This window comes from Pristiophorus japonicus, chromosome 6 (genome assembly GCF_044704955.1).
Source record: "Pristiophorus japonicus isolate sPriJap1 chromosome 6, sPriJap1.hap1, whole genome shotgun sequence".
In the NCBI taxonomy this organism is placed as follows: Eukaryota; Metazoa; Chordata; class Chondrichthyes; family Pristiophoridae; genus Pristiophorus; species Pristiophorus japonicus.
The window spans coordinates 175,582,732-175,594,980 of record NC_091982.1 but is presented as its reverse complement, the minus strand read 5'-3'; the positions used below and the strand labels follow the sequence as shown (position 1 = coordinate 175,594,980).

The 12,249-nt window shown below is 44.6% G+C and overlaps 1 protein-coding gene across 2 annotated transcripts in view; it reads left to right on the top strand.

The window, feature by feature from the left end:
• The window catches only part of ccdc39 (coiled-coil domain 39 molecular ruler complex subunit), a 191,868-nt gene that overhangs the window by 44,456 nt on the left and 135,163 nt on the right, over positions 1–12,249 (top strand). For both annotated transcript variants that reach the window (XM_070882270.1, XM_070882271.1), the window contains exon 10: positions 4,923–5,117. In XM_070882270.1, coding sequence (XP_070738371.1) covers positions 4,923–5,117 — 195 coding nt within the window. The remainder of the gene's footprint in view (positions 1–4,922; positions 5,118–12,249) is intronic.

Genomic DNA, 12,249 nt, shown 5'->3' with positions numbered 1-12,249 from the left:
GGAGCTGGAGGCCAAGGTCGCCGCTCGCCTAGGGCGCTGGACAGGACTGCTCCGAGTGCTGTCCTACAGGGGTCGAGCGCTAGTCATAAACCAGCTGGTGGCCGCAATGCTGTGGTACCGGCTGGTCACTTTGACCCCTCCCCCTGCGTTTGTCGCCAAGATACAGAAGAAGCTGGTGGACTTCTTCTGGAACAACAGGAAGCACTGGGTCTCTGCTGCGGTCTTGAGTCTCCCGCTTGAGGAGGGCGGTCAGTCGTTGGTGTGCGTCAGCGCCCAGCTCGCGACTTTCCGTCTTCAGACCCTGCAGAGATACCTTTACGTCGAGCCCCCTCCTAGGTGGTGTGCTCTGGCGAGGTATTTCTTCCGCCAGCAGCGCGACCTCAATTATGACACGCAGCTCCTGTTTGTGAACTTGGGGGGTGCCAGGACCGCCCTCCGGGAGCTGCCTGTCTTTTACAGGGAACTCATCAGGGTCTGGAACAAAGTCTCCACCAAGCGCAGCTCTCCGCCGGCTGGAGTGGCGGCCGTCCTGCAGGAACCGCTGCTCGGGAATCCGTACCTCCACGGCCGAGGTTTTATGTGGCGGTCGGAAGAGAGGGCTGTGGCTGGTGAGGTGACCAGGTTAGGGACCTGCTCGATGGCGGAGGAGCGGGCTGGATGGCGCCAGACACGCTGGCGCGGCGCCTAAATTCTGCCAACGTCCGCCACGCGGCCGATGCCATCGAGTCGCTAAAAACAGCTCTGGGCCCTGACTCCGTTAGGTGCATCGAGGAGGCTCAAGCACGTGGGGAGATCCCGTCCGAACTGATCCCCGTCCGGACGGAATTCCTCATCGGCGCCAAACCCCGGAACCTCCCTTGGGGGCCGGCGCCTCACAACTTGAGCCGCCTCGGGGAAATCCCCTCCGTGCCTTTCAGTTCCGCGCGGAGGGGTTTCCTGTACGGGCTGCTCCTGCACACCCTCAACTTTGCCATCCTCGCCTGTCGTCCGGACACGCCATGGCGTACCATCTTGCCGTCCGGAGGAGGCGGGGGTCCCCGATGGAGGGCACTCTACGCAGGGGTCCTCCCACTATTCATCGGGGACTTGGCCTGGAGGGTGGTGCACGGAGCAGTGCCGTGCAACAAATTTTTAAGCCGGTTCACGGACTCCCAGGCCGCCTGCAATTTCTGCGGTCTGGAAGAGTCCGTGTTCCATGTTTTTATGGAATGCACAAGGTTGCAGCCCCTGTTTTATTATTTGAAGGGGCTGCTCCTGAAATTCTGGCTGCACTTCAGTCCCACTCTCCTGATCTTTGGGCACCCTGTGCGGAGGGGAGTGGGTCGGTCCGAAGGCCTCCTCGTAGGACTGCTCCTGGGCACGGCCAAGGGTGCCATCAGCCGGTCCAGGCAGCGGGCGGTCGAGGGGGTCGTTCAACCTGACTGCCTGCCTCTCTTCCGCTCTTACATCCGGTCCAGGGTGTCCTTGGAGATGGAGCACGCGGTGTCCACCGGTACGCTCGCGGCCTTCCGCGAGAGGTGGGCACCGGAGGGACTGGAGTGCATCATCACGCCCGGCAACCAAATTTTAATTTGATTTTACATTTTAAAGTTTAATTTGTTTTAATTGCCGGTGCTTTTAGTGTCCCCCTTCCCTTTTATAGGGGGCACTGGGGAAAATTGTGATTTTAGTGCCCAAAAAAAAAAGAAAAACACAAAAAAAAAAGGGGGGGAAAAAAAGGGCCTTGTAAATGTCTGGAGTGTCACCCAGGTCGGGTGGCACCGTTTAATGTTTTATGTTTTTGCAGGTGAACTCCAAAAAGAGTTTCATGCACAAGGACCCCCAGGTCCCTCTGCACCGCAGCATGTTGTAATTTCTCCCCATTCAAATAATATTCCCTTTTACTGTTTTTTTTTCCAAGGTGGATGACCTCACATTTTCCGACATTGTATTCCATTCGCTTAACCTATCTAAATCTCTTTGCAGTCTCTCTGTGTTCTCTACACAACCTGCTTTCCCACGAATCTTTGTGTCATCTGCAAATTTTGTTACACTACACTCTGTCCCCTCTTCCAGGTCATCTATGTATATTGTAAACAGTTGTGGTCCCAGCACCGATCCCTGTGGCACACCACTAACCACCAATCTCCAACCCGAAAAGGACCCATTTATCCCGACTCTCTGCTTTCTGTTAGCCAGCCAATTATCGAACCATGCTAATACATTTCCTCTGACTCCGCGTACCTTTATCTTCTGCAGTAACCTTTTGTGTGGCACCTTATCGAATGCCTTTTGGAAATCTAAATACACTACATCCATCGGTACACCTCTATCCACCATGCTCGTTATATCCTCAAAGAATTCCAGTAAATTAGTTAAATATGATTTCCCCTTCATGAATCTATGTTGCGTCTGCTTGATTGCACTATTCCTATCTAGATGTCCCGCTATTTCTTCCTTAATGATAGCTTCAAGCATTTTCCATACTACAGATGTTAAACTAACCTGCCTATAGTTACCTGCCTTTTGTCTGCCCCCTTTTTTAAACAGAGGCGTTACATTAGCTGCTTTCCAATCCGCTGGTACCTCCCCAGAGTCCAGAGAATTTTGGTAGATTATAACGAATGCATCTGCTATAACCTCCGCCATCTCTTTTAATACCCTGAGATGCATTTCATCAGGACCAGGGGACTTGTCTACCTTGAGTCCCATTAGCCTGTCCAGCACTACTCCCATAGTGATAGTGATTATCTCAAGGTCCTCCCTTCCCACATTCCCGTGACCAGCAATCTTTGGCATGGTTCCACTGTGAAGACCGAAGCAAAATAATTGTTTAAGGTCTCATCCGTTTCCATATTTCTCATTATTAAATCTCCCTTATCATCTTCTGAGGGACCAACATTTACTCTGTGGATGTTTTTGACGATTGGGTTTTGAGATTTAGCAATTGACTGAGTGCTTAATTGAAAGTCAGCATGATGAGAAATGTTTTGTTTGGATCAGCAGATACGAAAGTTTGAATTATTGTACTGCGTGTTGATTGGCTGAATTGAACTAAATGTGTTATATGAGTGTTCATAAAAGTGCAGTAAACCAACAAAAAGTTTTAAGCATAAGAGAAAAGGGAATTCAGTTTAAATTGAGGTAATGTACATAGTTAGATTCACTGCTGAGATTTTTATACTGTGTATTATAACAACGCATGCTGTTTGCATCTTGCTGATTTTGAGAGTTCCGAGATGATTTAAGCATGTAAGGCAAATAAGCTTGCATAAAGTGCCTCCATTGCATTCACAAGCTCAAAGTTACTTAGCTTGAGTAACAATGGGCTCAAAATTGGCCAGGAGTTGCTCCATTTTTTTTGGAGCAACTTGATTTTTCTGGAGTATCTTAAAAATCCCTATTCTGCACATTCAATTTGCGCTAGTTAAGTGAGTTAATTAGGATTTGTTTTAGTTTCGTTTTTTTTCCAAAAGGGGGCGTTACCAGCCACCTATGCCCGTTTTGGCCATTTAGGCCACTTAGAACAGCTAATAGTTGCTCCAAACTAACCTAGTCTAGTGTATGTGGCCAAATGCTGCCTTGATGTCAAAGGCAGTGACAGCGTCACCTCTGGAATTCAGCTCTTTTGTCCATGTTTGGACCAAGGCTGTAATGAGTTCTGGAGTCGAGTGCTCCTGGCGGAACTCAAACTGGGCATCAGTGAGCAGGTTATTGATGAGTTACTGCCGCTGTTGACGACACTTTCCATAACTGCTGATGATTGAGAGTAGACTGATGGAGCGGTAATTGGCCAGATTGGATTTGTCCTGCTTTTTGTGGATAGGACATACCTGGGCAGTTTTCCACATTGTCGGGTAGATACCAGTGTTGTAGTCGAGGCGCGACGAGTACCAAGCTTCTTGAATGTTGTTCGTGCTGCCCATTCAGGCAATTGGAGAGTATTCCATCACAGTTCTGATTTGTGCCTTGTAGATGGTAGAAAGACTGTGGGGAGTCAGGAGGTGAGTCACTCGCTGCAGAATACCCAGTATCTGACCTGCTCTTGTAGGCACAGTATTTATGTGGCTGGTCCAGTTAAGTTTCTGGTCAATGTTGACTTCCAGGATGTTGATGGTGGGGGATTCGGTGATGGTAATCCTGTGAATGCCATGGGGAGATGGCTAGATTCTTGTTGGAGATAGTTTATTGCTTGGCACTTGTGTGGTGCGAATTTTACTTTCCACTTATCAGCCTAAGGCTGAATATTGTCCAGGTTTTACTGCATGCAGGCGCGAACTGCTTCATTATTTGAGGAATCGCGAATGGAACTGAACCTTCACAAGGCAACTAGTAGTGAGCAATAAAGACGCAGCTACGCCAGCATCACCTAACGCTCAATTACAATAGAAAATTGAAACATGGCAGCAGCTGGACCAGAATTGGAAATTAAATATTCCTGGGTATAAAACTTTCAGGAGGGAATAGGACCGGAAGATAAGAAGGGAGGAGTAATGTTGTTAATCAGAGACATCGTCGTAGCTCTTGAGCATGAAGATTTATGTAAAGAAGTGAACTTTGGATTGAATTGAGGAATAACAAAGGATTGCTTACATTACTGAAGAGTGAAAAGGAAATTGAAGATGATATTCGTAGACAAATTAGAGAGGCATGCAATATTATTTATTCTTAGAATGTGGCATGGTCACAACTGTCACCCATCTCTAATTACTCTGATGTAATGAGCTGCCTTCTTGCATTATAGCAATTGTTGTTGTTGCTGAGTAGCTGATAGGCCACATTAAGGGGCATTTAGAGTCAAACACATCTGGTCAGATTGGTGTTGTAAAATCCAACATCATTTTTAAACCTGTTTATATTTGGTTAGTGCAGTGAGTAATTCCGCAAATATCAACAGATAATATCTGTTCTTTCGTATCAATCTTTGACTTTTTAATCAATAGGAACTTCAGGATCAGATGAAGTACCTGAAAGACCAGAAATTTAAGAAGAGCAAAGAGTTATACTCCACAAATGATGAGCTGAGAACAGTTACAAACCAAATATCAGGAAATAAGGCAACACTCCGCAACCTCAATAGCCGAATTGACAAACTTGACCACGATGGTATCAAGCAGCAAGAAGTAATTTACAGTCAGGTAAAAACAGGAATATTGTTACCCATGTTGCTTTGCTGTATAGCATTACTGTTGACAAATATTTCCACCACATGTTAATGTTATAACTGTTTTCATGTATATTAACTTGTATTAGTAACAATATTAAAAAGGACTCAGTTTACAGCTTTGGACAAATAGTCCTACATATTTTAATTGGAATAAAATAACAATTATTACAGTAACCCACTTCCAAAGTAGTTGAAAAGATCTGCAATTGAAAATTCTACTTGACACAACCAATTAGTATTCAAAAATAAAATGTAAGCAACATATATGATTTTAACATACAGTTAAGAGGATTAGGAAATAGATTACAGGCAAACATAATTGGAAAGAGAACATGGACCAATGGAATGATATAATTTATTTTATACAATGAGATGTATTTATAGTAGTTGTGCCTGATTTGTAATAGTTTATATCTCATAACATAAGAAATAGGAGCAGGAGTAGGCCATTTGGCCCCTTGAACCTGCTCCGCCATGCAATAAGATCATGGCTGATCTGATCATGGACTCAGCTCCACTTCCCTGCCCGCATCTCATAACCCTTTACTCCGTTATCGCACAAAAATCTGTCTATCTCTGCCTTAAATATATTCAATGACCTAGCCGCCACAGCTCTCTGGGACAGAGAATTCCATAGATTTACAACCCTCTGAGAGAAGAAATTTCTCCTCATCTCAGTTTTAAATGGGTGGCTCATTCTTCTGAACTCCAATGTGAATAGGCCCAACCTACTCAACCTATCCTCATAAGTCAACCCCCTCATCTCCGGAATCAACCTAGTGAACCTTCTCTGAACAACCTCCAATGCAAGTGTATCCTTCCTTAAATACGGAGACCAAAACTGTACGCAGTACTCCAGGTGTAGCCTCACCAATACCCTGTCCAGTTGTAGCAGGACTTCTCTGCTTTTATCCCCCTTGCAATAAAGACCAACATTGCATTTGGCTACTGCTTCCTTAATAATCGATTCCAGCATTTTCCCAACAACAGATGTTCGGCTAACTGGTCTATAGTTGCCTGCTTTTTGTGTCTGTCTCCTTTTTTAAACAGGGGCGTTACATTTGCAGTTTTCCAATCTGTTGGGACCACCCCAGAATCCAGGGAATCTCCAGTAAACCATGGCTGGAACTATGTTACCACAATCTAAGAATAATCTAAGTATTATTTTCATCGAAATAAACTCCAATATCTGTTTGAAGAAATATAAAATTTGTTCCAAAATTCAGTGCTTTGGCAGTAAAAGGTGAGTTTCAAAAATAAAAAATGTTGACACAAAAAGATGACTTACTTGCACCTGAAGTTTTCATCGGCTCCATTTAGTTTATAATTTTTCTTGGTGAATTTTGTGCTCATCATAGTGAAATTGTCAGGACTTGAAAACAGAATGCATTCCCCTTTGGGTCATCCAGTGCCGATGTCAAGTACTGATAGTTGAGTTAGGAAACGATTAAATGCAGAGCAAAGCATCCTGTTCTCTGCCCAACAATGTGCAAAGCCCCAATCTTAGAAGAGCACCCTTCCACAGCACCACTGTGGCATTTTTTCTACTTCCCACGCCAACAATCCTGTGGCCTTTTGAGTAAAATTTCCAATTAAAGCCAAACTGGGGACAGATTTATACTGTAGGCCCATATACACTTGGAACTGGATCAATGTTGCCTAAAACTCATTTGGTAGCGCACCCTTAGAGCCAACAGACAGAGAAGACTTTCATTCCATCATTCTGACCTGAATTCAAACCCAGATTCCAACAGTGAAAGGCCATTGTAATAATCCATTATACCATTCAGTCCTTCAGTCAGTACACTGTAATCCATTTATGAGATCTTGATGTTGTATTTTTCAGATCTTGATGTATTTTTCATTTTTTTCTGCCTTTCTTATCCTAAATACTTTACCTTTTGTCTGTTAGGTTACTCTCATAGATGAGTACTTAGCTCCCTATAGCTTTTAAAGTACCTTTAATGGCCCTAATATTTAGCAACATGCCCAAGATTACAAAACTTTCTTTAAAATGTCTTTGGCAAATGGATCTACTCTGTGCCTCATAGAATCTTTTTCATAGCTTCAAAAAGCAGAGCTTCACAGCATCAGACCTTGCTTCAATCTTTAATTACCAAGCAAGCTTGTTGAACAATAGATGATCCAATGATTAAACAACAATTTTATCATTCGTCAAATTTACAGTAGACATTATACTTAACTAGCTCCTTGAAAGGAAAATAATAAATATTGCATTCTTTACACTAAACTATTATTTTATAGTTGACTTTATATACATAATAATTATTTTCTTATTGTGTTACCAATTGTGGGGGCTAACTGACCTGACTTATCTCTTTGCACATTCCAAACAGAAATAAAAACAGAAAATGCTGGAAATAGTCTGCAGGTCAGGCAGCATCTGTGAAGAGAGAAACAGAGTTAACATTTCAGGCCGATGACCTTTCTTCAGAACTGCAAAAAGTTAGAGAGATAACAGATTTTAAGCAAGTGTCGAGGCAGGGAAAGGAGGAAGGGGGAGAAAAGAAGAAAAGGGAGGTGTGTGATAGGGTGGAAGGCAGGAGAGATTAAATGGCAAAAGGTATGATTGTGCAAAGCAAAAGGAGATCGTAATGGGACAAGTAAAGAAATAAAAGATGGGTCCAGAAGAGGTGTAAATGGGAATGACAGAATCATCAACAGCTGCCATCTGAAAAAATAGGGGCAGAGGTTATGGTCTGAAATTGTTGAATTCGATTTTGAATCCAGAAGGCTGTAAAGTGCCTAATCAAAAGGTGAGATACTGTTCCTTGAGGTGAGTAACAATGCTTTGGGGTTGGTGGAGCACTTCTGCTGCTTCGGGCTCCACAGCAACGATTTCTGATTATTTATTTTTAAAACACCTTTCGTTAACGGGGCAGGAGCCGCTGAAGAATCTCAAGCGGAACAGGCCCGGCTCCTCCTCCGCTCATCACTGAGCAAGTATAGCAAGGGGACCTAAAACAGGAGTTAGGCTCCTCATTTATATATGTAAGGGGCCTAATACCTGTTTGACATGGCCACCAGGGACGCCTGAAAAATGGGGCTGAAGCATGCACAGATTAGGCATGGGCCGTCCCACCATTCTCTTTCATTTTTTTTGGGTGCGTTGCCCCTTTAGGGGTCTGCGAGGCCCAATCAAAATACCGCACATGTGCCTTTTTTTCTCCATTTAAAAGCCGGTGTGCTGGGGTGCACAGGACTTCCAGAGCACTGTGCGGCTGTACAGCTTAAAGATACACATTGCGTCCCACTATTAAACTTGTCACTGTTGCACCCATTTTACGTCTGAAAAATGGGCGCAACACATACCAATTTCTACCCCAATGATTTTGAACAGTGATGAATCATAAATACTTCTTTTCTTCTTAGGCGGTCCCTCGTATCGAGGATGACTTTTTTTCCATGCCAACAAAGGATGAGTTCACAGGTGTTTAAATGAAGGACCTAATATTTCAGGTCCCGAACTACATATTGAAGGGTGGAAGATATCTGTGCATGGATTTTTTTAACGTGTGGTGGCCGTTGCACACCAGCCACTGCATGGGCTTGACATAGCTAGGTCTTTATCCAGTGGCAAGGGTTATCCAAGACACTGGAGACGAGCTCTGCTGCACGGATCTAGTGCACACATATCGCAGTGTGGGCTGGCCCGTGCTGCCCCAGAGCCCTCGGCTCTTCAGAGCCCCGAGCTCTCACCTCTCCTGGGCCCCAATCACGTCGCTCCATGATCATATTCCGCTCGTTTTATGGCCCAGACCTGCCTCAGATGTTCCTCGCAGGTCGGGGCCGACCCAGATACACGCACAGCCCCCAATACCTTGGCCTTTATTGCAAGGGGGATAGAGTACAAAAGCAGAGAAGTCCTGCTACAACTGTACAGGGTACTGGTGAGGCCACACCTAGAGTACTGCATTCGTTTTGGTCTCCGTATTTAAGGAAGGATATACTTGCATTGGAGGCTGTTCAGAGAAGGTTCACTCAGGTTGACTCCGGAGATGAGGAGATGAGGGGGCTGACCCACGAGGAAAGGTTGAGCAGCGAATTCCACAGATTTGCAACCCTCTGAGAGAATAAATTTCTCCTCATCTTTGTTTTAAATGGGCGGCCTCTTATTCTAAGATCATGCCCTCCAGTTCTAGTCTCCCCCATCAGTGGGAACATCCTCTCTGCATCCACCTTGTCAAGCCCCCTCATCTAAGATCACTTCTCATTCTTCTGAATTCCAATGAGTAGAGGCCCAACCTACTCAACCTTTTCTCATAACTCAACCCCCTCATCCCCGGAATCAACCTCGTGAACCTTCTCTGAACTGCCTCCAAAACAAGTATATCCATTCGTAAATATGGAAAGCAAAACTGCACGCAGTATTCCAGGTGTGACCTCACCAATACCTTGTATAGCTGCAGTAAGACTTCCCTGCTTTTATACTCCATCCCCTTTGCAATAAAGGCCACAATATCATTGGCCTTCCTGATCACTTGCTGTACCTGCATACTATCCTTTTGTGTTTCATGCACAAGTACCCCCAGGTCCCGCTGTACTGCGGCACTTTGCAATCTTTCTCCATTTAAATAGTAACTTGCTCTTTGATTTTTTTTCTGCCAAAGTGCATAACCTCACACTTTCCAACATTATGCTCTATCTGGCAAATTTTTGCCCACTCACTTAGCCTGTCTATGTCGTTTTGCAGATTTTTTGTGTCCTCCTCACACATTGCTTTTCCTCCCATCTTTGTATCGTCAGCAAACTTGGCTACGTTACACTCAGTCCCTTCCTAGAAACATAGAAAATAGGTGCAGGAGTAGGCCATTTGGCCCTTCGAGCCTGCACTGCCATTCAATAAGATCATGGCTGATCATTCCCTCAGGTGCCCTTTCCTGCTTTCTCTCCATAACCCCTTGATCTCTTTAGCCGTAAGGGCCATATCTAATTCCCTCTTGAATATATCCAATGAACTGGCATCAACAACTCTCTGCGGCAGGGAATTCCACAGGTTAGGAACTCTCTGAGGGAAGAAGTTTCTCCTCATCTCAGTCCTAAATGGCCCACCCCTTATCCTAAGACTATGTCTCCTGGTTCTGGACTTTCCCAACATCGGGAACATTTTTCCCGCATCTAACCTGTCCAGTCCCGTCAGAATCTTATACGTTTCTATGAGATCCCCTCTCATCCTTCTAAACTCCATTGAATAAAGGCCCAGTTGATCCAGTCTCTCCTCATATGTCAGTCCAGCCATCCCTGGAATCAGTCTGTTGAACCTTCGCTGCACTCCCTCAATAGCAAGAACGTCCTTCCTCAGATTAGGAGACCAAAACTGAACACAATATTCCAGGTGAGGCCTCACCAAGGCCCTGTACAATTGCAGTAAGACCTCCCTGCTCCTATAATCAAATCCCCTAGCTATGAAGGCCAACATACCATTTGCCTTCTTCACCGCCTGCTGTACCTGCATGCCAACTTTCAATGACCAATGAACCATGACACCCAGGTCTCGTTGCACCTCCCTTTTTCCTAATCTGCCGCTATTCAGATAATATTCTGCCTTCGTGTTTTTGCCCCAAAAATGGATAACCTCACATTTATCCACATTATACTGCATCTGCCATGCATTTGCCCACTCACCTAACCTGTCCAAGTCACCCTGCAGCCTCTTAGCGTCCTCCTCACAGCTCATACCGCCACCCAGTTTAGTGTCATCTGCAAACTTGGAGATATTATATTCAATTCCTTCATCCAAATCGTTAATGTATATTGTAAAGAGCTGGGGTCCCAGCACTGAGCCCTGCGGTACCTCACTAGTCACTGCCTGGCATTCTGAAAAGGACCCGTTTATCCCGACTCTCTGCTTCCTGTCTGCCAACCAATTCTCTATCCATGTCAATACATTACCCCCAATACCATGTGCTTTGATTTTGTACACCAATCTCTTGTGCGGGACCTTGTCAAAAGACTTTTGAAAGTCCAAATACACCACATCCACTGGTTCTCCCTTGTCCACTCTGCTAGTTACATCCTCAAAAAATTCCAGAAGATTCGTCAAGCATGATTTCCCTTTCATAAATCCATGCTGACTTGGACCAATCCTGTCACTGCTTTCCAAATGCGCTGCTATTTCATCCTTAATGATTGATTCCAACATTTTCCCCACCACTGATGTCAGGCTAACCGGTCTATAATTACCCGTTTTCTCTCTCCCTCCTTTTTTAAAAGTGGTGTTACATTCGCTACCCTCCAATCCATAGGAACTGATCCAGAGTCGATAGACTGTTGGAAAATTATCACCAGTGCATCCATTATTTCTGGGGCCACTTCCTTAAGTACTCTGGGATGCAGACTATCAGGCCCCGGGATTTATTGGCCTTCAATCCCATCAATTTCCCGAACACAGTTTCCCACCAATAAGGATATCCTTCAGTTCCTCCTTCTCACGAGACCCACTGTCCCCTAGTACATTTGGAAGGTTATTTGTGTCTTCCTTCGTGAAGTCAGAACCAAAGTATTTGTTCAATTGACATGCCATTTCTTTGTTCTCCATTATAAATTTACCTGAATCCGACTGCAAGGGACCTACGTTTGTCTTCACTAATCTTTTTCTCTTCACATATTTATAGAAGCTTTTGCAGTCAGTTTTTATGTTCCCTGCAAGCTTCCTCTTGTACTCTATTTTCCCCTTCTTAATTAAACCCTTAGTCCTCCTCTGTTGAATTCTAAATTTCTCCCAGTCCTCAGGTTTGTTGCTTTTTCTAGCCAATTTATATGCCTCTTCCTTGGTTTTAACACTATCCTTAATTTCCCTTGTTAGCCACGGTTGATCCATCTTCCCCCTTTTATTTTTACTCCAGACAGGGATGTACAATTGCTGAAGTTCATCCATGTGATCTTTAAATGTTTGCCATTGCTTATCCACCGTCAACCCTTTAAGTATCCTTTGCCAGTCTATTCTAGCCAATACACGCCCTATACCGTCGAAGTTACCTTTCCTTAAGTTCAGGACCCTAGTTTCCGAATTAACTGTGTCACTCTCCATCTTAATAAAGAATTCTACCATATTATGGTCACTCTTCCCCAAGGGGCCTCGC